The sequence below is a fragment of the Trichomycterus rosablanca genome, chromosome 9, assembly GCF_030014385.1.
Source record: "Trichomycterus rosablanca isolate fTriRos1 chromosome 9, fTriRos1.hap1, whole genome shotgun sequence".
Taxonomy (NCBI): Eukaryota; Metazoa; Chordata; class Actinopteri; order Siluriformes; family Trichomycteridae; genus Trichomycterus; species Trichomycterus rosablanca.
The window spans coordinates 35,537,469-35,546,450 of NC_085996.1; the positions used below are offsets into that span (position 1 = coordinate 35,537,469).

The 8,982-nt window shown below is 40.0% G+C and overlaps 1 protein-coding gene across 1 annotated transcript; it reads left to right on the forward strand.

Moving 5' to 3' along the window:
- Nucleotides 1-3,009: 3,009 nt before the first annotated feature.
- actc1a (actin alpha cardiac muscle 1a) lies at nucleotides 3,010-6,081 on the forward strand. The gene is made up of 9 exons (XM_063002325.1): nucleotides 3,010-3,028; nucleotides 4,014-4,165; nucleotides 4,263-4,391; nucleotides 4,497-4,607; nucleotides 4,709-4,793; nucleotides 4,885-5,046; nucleotides 5,255-5,446; nucleotides 5,548-5,729; nucleotides 5,833-6,081. The coding sequence occupies exons 2-9, from the start codon at nucleotides 4,037-4,039 to the stop codon at nucleotides 5,974-5,976; spliced, it is 1,134 nt and encodes a 377-aa protein (XP_062858395.1). The 5' UTR covers nucleotides 3,010-3,028; nucleotides 4,014-4,036; the 3' UTR covers nucleotides 5,977-6,081.
- The last annotated feature ends 2,901 nt before the right edge of the window (nucleotides 6,082-8,982 follow it).

The following is an 8,982-nucleotide window of genomic DNA, read 5'->3' on the forward strand; positions in this document are numbered from 1 at the left end:
TTTATATTTTATATTTTATTATGTTTACACACACCGAGACCTAAGTAACTGCATTTCGTTCTAATCATGTACATGGTTTTGAATGACAATAAAGCTGAGTCTGAGTCTGAGTCTGACATACAGAAACCTAGAGACAAATGTAGTGCAGCCAGTCCATCACGTTTTGGAAACAGGAGGAGGGTACACAAAGAGAACACATGCCAACACAGAACGTGATCAGAAAAGAAGATTAAACCCCAAGACCTTTGGAATCATGTTGCTATGTGACACCACTTTACCATCTGAGCCACAGTGTAGCCACAGCTATTGTGGATTTTGTAAATGTTTAAATCAAGGACATTTACAGTAAGAAAATAATAATATATAACAAATAACAAATAATAATATACATAATAATAAATAATATTATAGAATTAACATTTTAGTTCAAATATATAAATGGTCAAGGTAAAGTTTATCATTTGAAACTGAATAATTGGTTGTTATAATTGTGAGATACCATTTTATTTTAAAAATAGTCACAGTGCCCACTGGTTTGAGCCTTAATACTAATTACTGTGTTGTGTTTCTATTATAGGGTCAGGACCCAGTGCAACACAGGCCAGGATAAAGTGGTTCCAGGATGTATAAATAAACATAGAAACAGTTTAATCTTTTAAACTGTTGTCTGATGCATCAGTGATGCAAATCGTTCTATTTTCGGTATGTGACCCATTTCCAAGGCAGCTACTCATACCTGTGGTATTATCACTCTAAGCACACCAAAGTTCAAGGGACTCCTCGACGATTGAGCTCACTATCTATCTATGTATCTGGTGTGAACTTGTTCTAAATATAACACCTGTAAACCAGAGGATAAACTTTGTGATGCTCAAAAATGTTCACACATAATCCATTGATGGGTCCAGCCAGCAGAACATGAGTCTATTGAAGAACTGAACCTTTTATAAAGCACTGTGTAGGGAAACACATCAGACAAAGGAGCTAATTATAAATCATCTAGACTACAGTCGAACTGAAACCATAATCCAATTATTTAAAACCTGCAGCCTGTGATGCATGAAAGCAGTGTGCCCTTCATTCTTATACTATATTAATGTGTACTAGGAGTGGATGGTGGCACAGATGGTGCAGTGGGTTGCACATAGCAACATGGTGCCTGAGGGCCTGGGTTTTAACCCCTTTTTTGGTTACTGTCCGTATGGAGTTTTGTATGTTCTCTTGTGTCTGCATAAGTTTTCTTTTTATTATTACCTTCCAAAATATACAGACAAGTGTGAGGGATTAAGTGATTGTGAAGTGTTGTCCTGTGATAAATTGGCAACCTGTCTGTGGAGCTGAACCCACTGCGACTCTGACCAGGATGAAGCAGTCAATAAACATAAATCAATAACTGACTCACATCTACTAATGATTTAAAGTACTTTTACAGTAACCAGTAGTGCCAGTAATGACTATGATTTTGTAGAGGAATTTTGAACAAACCCATAGTCTGGTGTCCATATACTTTTGGCTATATAGTGTATGTGGCAAGGGGCCAGGATAAAGGTTACATAAGGTAGAAAACCATTCAATTTTGACATTAAATAAACTTATTCTGCATCTGTGTTGGAGCTCCCATTTTCAATTCAATTTAGTGTTTGTGTTTTGTTTTTGTTACCAACTGTATTTTTTGCCTATGAGTTTTCATTTTTGTTAATAATAGTAACCCTAGTCTCAAACTCCTGAAGTATACTGTGTTTTACTCTGTGAAAACTATGTTTAGTGTTGTTTATATCTTTGACAGTAATCTTGCATACTTTCTCTACCTGTTAATTATTTAAACATTGACATACCAACACATTATCATGCGTCATTTCCACTTAGGGTTGAGACAGGACTGCTGAATAAGGCACTGAAGCGAAGAGTGGCGTTAATGCGCGCATAGGGACACCTGTTACACACCATGACCCTAAAAGGACACGCCAGAGCCAATCATCTTGCAGCAGCTCCATGCTGTCCAGAGAGCAGTTGTAGAGGAGGGACAGAAATCTTCATCCATCCCCTTTCCATTCAGCCACCTACACCCCACTTCAGCTGTCTGGCATGTTTTAGCGCCCATTTTACATACCAGAAGACTGGCCAAATGACATAGAGAGCATTGCACAGTGTTGTGTGGTGCCTTCCCAGCCGGTTCCTTAACGAGAACTTAAACATCTACAGTTACAGTACGTCTTCTCCTACACTGCCTGAGGTTCCTGAATGGAATGGTTGCTCTCTCAGATTAGTGGATGAGATGTCAGATTGCATCACGTCCCTATTGGCACCAAAGCAAAATAAACAAATGAGACAGCGTGTTCCACTCCCTATGCATATCAAACTCTAAAGCTGGTGTGATTGTAATCAGTCAGCATACAAACCCTGGTCATCCTAACTAAGACTCAAATATAGCTCCTTACTGCATGAACACAGAATGTATGATGTGACACAATGTTTAACATTTACCTTGTAGAATAAGGGATCATTTACCCCATAAAATAAAATTACACTATATTAGTGACTTTTGATTTTTATAATTACTTATTCTTTCCATTCCATGTTAATAGTGAACAAAAAGCCCAGCTAAATACAAGTATGCTCTATATACATGGATTTGGCTTCACCAATTTATTTGATAAACAATCAGCTTTAGCTTTCAAATAAGTAACTGAAAAAATTTGTCGGGAAAGTATGTACATAATGTATATTTATTTTAGCCTGTGTAAAACAATTGTATACATATCAATTCTCAAGCAAGAAATGGCATCTATTCTGGCACAGGGAGAGGCTTTCAACTCATAGAAATCACTATTCCATTTTTGTAGTATCCTGTCAGTGAAGATCAGGTACTGCATTCCCTTACTTGTAGGCCATTTTTTAACAGCTCCTATTTGGGATTGTGTGAATAGCTAAGCCCGCCTCTGGCCCCCAGCCCCACTGCATATTTAAAGGGCATCCCTCTCCCTCATCCTCTGTCCCAGTGGAAGCTCCAGTCTTGCAGTACAACTTGGTGAGTGCGCTATTCTTTAATTACATGGACTATACGAGCAAAAGGGCAAAGAACAGGGTTAGGAGATACTAGGAACTGTTCTATCCACTTGAAGAAAAAGACTCAACTTTGACTTTAATGTATGGCTATTTGTACAGTTAGGCCTTTCTTTAATTTCTCTTTGCCAGTGTATCTCATGCTGCTGGAGTACCCATGCCTTGGATGTTTAGTACTTCTTTAAGGTTCCAGCATAACTGAATCAACTTATGAACTATTTCAGGCATAAATTGGATTAACCCGGGTATGTTTGAGCAAGAAAAACTCAAATATGCCGCACATGGGAAATCCAGGACCAGTTAGGACAGATACCAGTTGATCTGTAAGAAAGCTGGTAGTGAAATTTTATTCTACTGTTAGACGAAGTCAGCTGGTTTCTTTTTTCTGTAAGAAGTCAGAGATCAACAAAATGTCAGAAAGGTAATGAAAGTCAGTTAAAGACTAACTAAAGACTACGTCTAACTTCATGTCTGCTGGGCTGGTGTTTTTCTCTTTGGCACTGAAACAAAACAAGTTATCAGTGGTGGCATTATTATAGCACATGCTCAAAGAACAGTTAGTAGGTGTCAACTGCTGAGCCAGGACCCTGCTGTCATTCGTCAACTGACAAGTCGTACCGTTTGTGTAGTAGTTTCAGACAGGGGGGCTGCAGAGGAGCCTTTTGTGATTAGAAGGCTGATGCTTAAAATAGTGTCCTGTTTAATGGGTGCCATTGTGGCGCTTGCCTGAACAATAGAGCCCCCAAATATTCACTTTGCCTTCTGTTTATTTTTCATTGTTTGCTTTAATTTTGGTATATTTAAGGATACGTTCACTCTATACCATTTACACAAAAGCTAAATTCCTACTGTATATTTTAACACATAATAGGATGCTTCCTCTGTAAGGACATTTTAACAGTGGTTTGGTTTTTATTAAAATATTATTACCGTTGCTTGCTTTCTTAAAGACCATCCCAGAAAAACAACAATCATGTGTGACGACGATGAGACCACCGCCCTCGTGTGCGACAACGGCTCTGGTTTGGTCAAGGCTGGGTTCGCCGGTGATGATGCTCCCCGTGCTGTCTTCCCTTCCATTGTTGGAAGACCCCGTCACCAGGTAAATGACTTCAAACAACAAACACAAAGAATAAAACAGTTACAGAATTATTTTGTTTGCTTGTTTTGTTGACATTTTTTGTTTTTTTTACCAACAGGGTGTGATGGTAGGTATGGGTCAGAAGGACAGCTACGTTGGAGATGAGGCCCAGAGCAAGAGAGGTATCCTAACCCTGAAGTACCCTATTGAGCATGGTATCATCACCAACTGGGACGATATGGAGAAGGTGGGTGCCAAGGACTTCAAAGACACCTATTCGAATTTAGAATTTGGATTTCCCTTAGCTTAGTGCATGGCAAGGTTTTTGACTTTGTTTGTTGCTCTCTCTCAGATCTGGCACCACACCTTCTACAATGAGTTGCGTGTAGCCCCTGAGGAGCACCCCACCCTGCTTACTGAGGCTCCCCTGAACCCCAAAGCCAACAGAGAGAAGATGACCCAGGTCAGTGGAATCAAGAAGTGCACTAAACTGTCAAATATAATGTTTAATCCCTTTCTACATTTTGACCTAACTAAAAACAATTGTTTATCTATTTCTTATAGATCATGTTTGAAACCTTCAACGTCCCAGCCATGTATGTGGCCATCCAGGCTGTGCTGTCCCTGTATGCCTCTGGCCGTACCACTGGTCAGTATCCTTAAAATGAACGGGCTTGTGTAATATCTACAGATATTTATTTACATAATGGTAATAAACATGCTTCTGTACTGGTTGACAGGTATTGTGCTGGACTCTGGTGATGGTGTGACCCACAATGTGCCCATCTATGAGGGTTATGCTCTCCCCCACGCCATCATGCGTCTGGATCTGGCCGGTCGTGACCTGACTGACTACCTGATGAAAATCCTGACAGAACGTGGCTACTCTTTTGTGACAACTGGTAGGTATTAAGAACAATAAGGCATGCTTATGATCACATCCCACCACTGCCAGATTTCTACTGTTGGCAAAACCCTTAATTGGCAAAACCCTTTTAATTGTTTAGATTGTATTCAATTTGAATAAAAGCATATGCTAAATGTCATAAATGTACTTTTATTGGATGTGTATAACTTAGATAGTCACTAACAAATACTTGTCTTCTATAGCTGAGCGTGAGATTGTCCGTGACATCAAGGAGAAGCTGTGCTATGTTGCTCTGGACTTTGAGAATGAGATGGCCACCGCTGCTTCTTCTTCCTCCCTGGAGAAATCCTATGAGTTGCCTGACGGCCAGGTCATCACCATCGGCAACGAGCGTTTCCGCTGCCCTGAGACCCTTTTCCAGCCTTCCTTTATTGGTACGTCTTTCTTAAACAGTCTTGCTTGTCACATTGACCTCTGATGTTTAAAATATTATTTGGTACAAGACTTGATTGACTGACGTGCCTTTTCATCACAGGTATGGAGTCTGCTGGTATCCATGAGACCGCCTACAACAGCATCATGAAGTGCGACATTGACATCCGCAAGGACCTGTACGCCAACAACGTCCTGTCCGGTGGTACCACCATGTACCCTGGTATTGCTGACCGTATGCAGAAGGAGATCACTGCTCTGGCCCCTAGCACCATGAAGATCAAGGTGGGAATGCTAGCAAATTTAAAAACAAAGAAAATCTGAAAACCATTTTAAAATAAAAGCATTATTATTAAACACACTTATAATGCCTCCTTTTTATTTGCAGATCATTGCTCCCCCTGAGCGTAAATACTCTGTCTGGATTGGTGGCTCCATCCTGGCTTCCCTGTCCACCTTCCAGCAGATGTGGATCAGCAAGCAGGAGTACGATGAGGCAGGCCCCTCCATTGTTCACAGGAAGTGCTTTTAAACACCAAATCCCAGTGTTCCATCTACTGCTCTGTCTGCATTTGTACTGTTTCGTTCACTGTATATACATGTTCTGTTGTAATAAAGATAATCACCTGTACCAGTATTTAAGTCTCCTGTTGTCCTTTGTTTATGAAAAGGTGTTTAATATAACATTTTAAAAATGCAAGGATGCAAAAATGAATAAAAAAAAATACATAGAACAATACTGCCAAACATGCAACAACCAACCATTCAAGGACAAAATTAGGCAATTCCAGCTAAACAGTTAAACAAAGTCAATTAATTTAATGGCTCAAATGCAATCAGCTATAGGTCAGGGCTTAGGACAGCCCTCTGTAAGTTCGGGTACTTATAACATAGTGTCTGCGATCAGATCGGTTTGATGATGAGGCTGGACTGTGTTCTGGCTGCTACATTAAGATAATGTTATCACTTGTTGTTCCATTATGGTATGTGGTCCAAATGAACGTGGTAAATTTGGACACTGAGCCACTAACTCAGTTGCTATTTAGGATACAAACAACTGCCAAGATATATTCCCAATAAACCTGGTAATAAAAAAACAGAATCCAACCCTAATCTAACACAGTGACTCCAAATAATACGGGTACCTGATTATGATCAGCTCCGCTGGAGTTAGGGCTAAATCAAATTATTGATAAATTCTGTATTAAAGGACACTTGCTTGAAATGTTTCTTACCCAAATTGCATAAATACTTGATTGTTATCTAAATTGTACTGACTGTAAAGACTGCTTGTATAGTGTGAGAAGCTCAACTATCTTATTTTGTGGGTCACTGATAACTTACTATGCTTCCAATATTTTTTCAGCATGTTTAAAATTAACAAATGAAACTTTTGGGTATAAACATCCAAAACTTCTCTTCTCAAAACTCTTCTCTTTTTGTTTGGTGTCAGGAAACACAAGTACTCTGAGAACAAAACACCTAGATGTTTGGTTGTTTGTTTATAAGAATTTTAATGTCTTGTTTTACACTTTGGTGTTGACAGAACAGGTAGTTACTTGACAATTTTGTATCTCCAGTTCACCTCTCTTGCACATTTTTGGACTGTCGGAGGAAACCCATGCGGACACGGGGAGAACATGCAAACTCCACACAGAAAGGACCCAGACCGCCCCACCTGGTGATCAAAGCCAGGACCTCCTTGCTGTGAGGCGACAGTGCTACCCATTGAGTCACCCAAAAAACCTACAAGGAGAACATATCAAAGCATCCCACAGACAATTCCCAAAGGTAAGGATAAAACACAGGTCCTCAGAACTTTGCTGTTTGGCACTTACACTACCTTCTGTGCCATCATGCAAACTAAAATACCAAGTTCTGACAATATTTTTTTCCTAACCATTTAATTCTAATTCTGGTTGGGTCTGGCACCACCTGAAACAGGCTGGCACGGTGGGTAGCACTGTCGCCTCACAGCGAGAAGTTCCTGGGTTCGATCCCCAGGTGGGGCGGTCTGGGTCCTTTCTGTGTGGAGTTTGTATATTCTCACCATGTTTGCATGTATTTCCTCCCACAGTCCAAAGACATGCAAGAAAGGTGAATTGGAGATACAGAATTGTCCATGACTGTTTGACATTAAACTTGTGAACTGATAAAACTTGTGTAACGAGTAACTACTGTTTCTGTCATTAATGTAACCAGGGTGTGTAAACATAACTTTTAAATCCTTTTTAATACACAAACCACCTGAAAAACATTAATTCCCAATTAACATTCAGTATTTAAAGCCAATCCATAACAGAGAAAGCACACCTAAATACACCCAACAGCAATTTAATGCAGCTAATTCACCTTTTGCATGCTTTTGGGTAAAAAAAGGAAAATGGAGTTCCCAGAAGAAACCCACACGGACACGATAACAACATGCAAAACTCCTCAAAAATAATAACCAGAGGTGAGGAACGAACCTGTGCGGCACACTCTCCACCTTATGCACCACCATGCTAATGAACATATGCATAATTGACATACTATAGGCTAGATTTTAAGTATAACGTGGCACGGCGGCAAAGGGTAGCACTGTCGCCTCACAGCAAGAAGGCCCTGGGTTCGATCCCCAGGTGGGGCGGTCCGGGTCCTTTCTGTGTGCAGTTCATGTTCTCCCCGTGTCCGCGGGTTTCCTCCGGGAGCTCCGGTTTCCTCCCACAGTCCAAAGACATGCAAGTGAGGTGAACTGGAGACAATTAATTGTCCAAGACTGTGTTCGATAAAACCCTGAGAACTGATGAACCTTGTGTAATGAGTAACTACCGTTCCTGTCATGAATGTAACCAAAATGTAAAACATGATGTTAAAATCCTAATAAACAAAAAGTATAACGTGTGTCATATTGAGCTACACAGTAAAAGTCTGCAGGACTGGCTGAATACCAAACTACTATTAATTCCCTACTTAACTACACTATGTAGGGTAAAAAAAACAAGGGCTTACGCACTAAAGGGTTGCACTAAATGTCCAATAAGAAAGGATTTGAGATCCTGCCGACAGGTGATTTTAATTGGATGATGCCAAGCGAGTTATCAAGTGGATGTTCCTGACAAACGCCATGTAACGTGGATTCTTGTGGGAACGCAGACGTCGACAGAAATAACCAGAATTAGTTGTAATATACGTCAACTGTGAATACTTATGGTTCATTTCCAAAAGAAGTAACTTTTAAAGCGAAGAAATGAAAACAGCAGATAAAAACGAGCTGCGAGTGTGTGTGTTGAAGCACCTCAGTGTAATGTTCGGTATCAAACTCAAACTAAAGGGTTTTGAGAGTCATGAGAACAGCAGCACACCAGCACACTCACAGGTGAATATAAAACACATTGTTCTTATATTAAACATGGACATAAATGTATGAACATGTTCCTATTGACTGAGCCTTTTACTGCGTGATTAAATAATCGTTTACTATCTCATTACACAGGTTAAAGTGTTCAATGTACCTCTCCAGAATTTACAGATGATACACGTAGCAGAATATGGATTA

Excerpts from the sequence above, each read along its gene's own strand:
- actc1a (XM_063002325.1), top strand. The coding sequence starts at position 4,037 with ATGTGTGACGACGATGAGACCACCGCCCTCGTGTGCGACAACGGCTCT. Across the intron at positions 4,794-4,884 it reads TGCCTCTGGCCGTACCACTG|GTATTGTGCTGGACTCTGGT; the intron begins GTCAGTATCCTT and ends ACTGGTTGACAG. Across the intron at positions 5,047-5,254 it reads CTACTCTTTTGTGACAACTG|CTGAGCGTGAGATTGTCCGT; the intron begins GTAGGTATTAAG and ends TGTCTTCTATAG.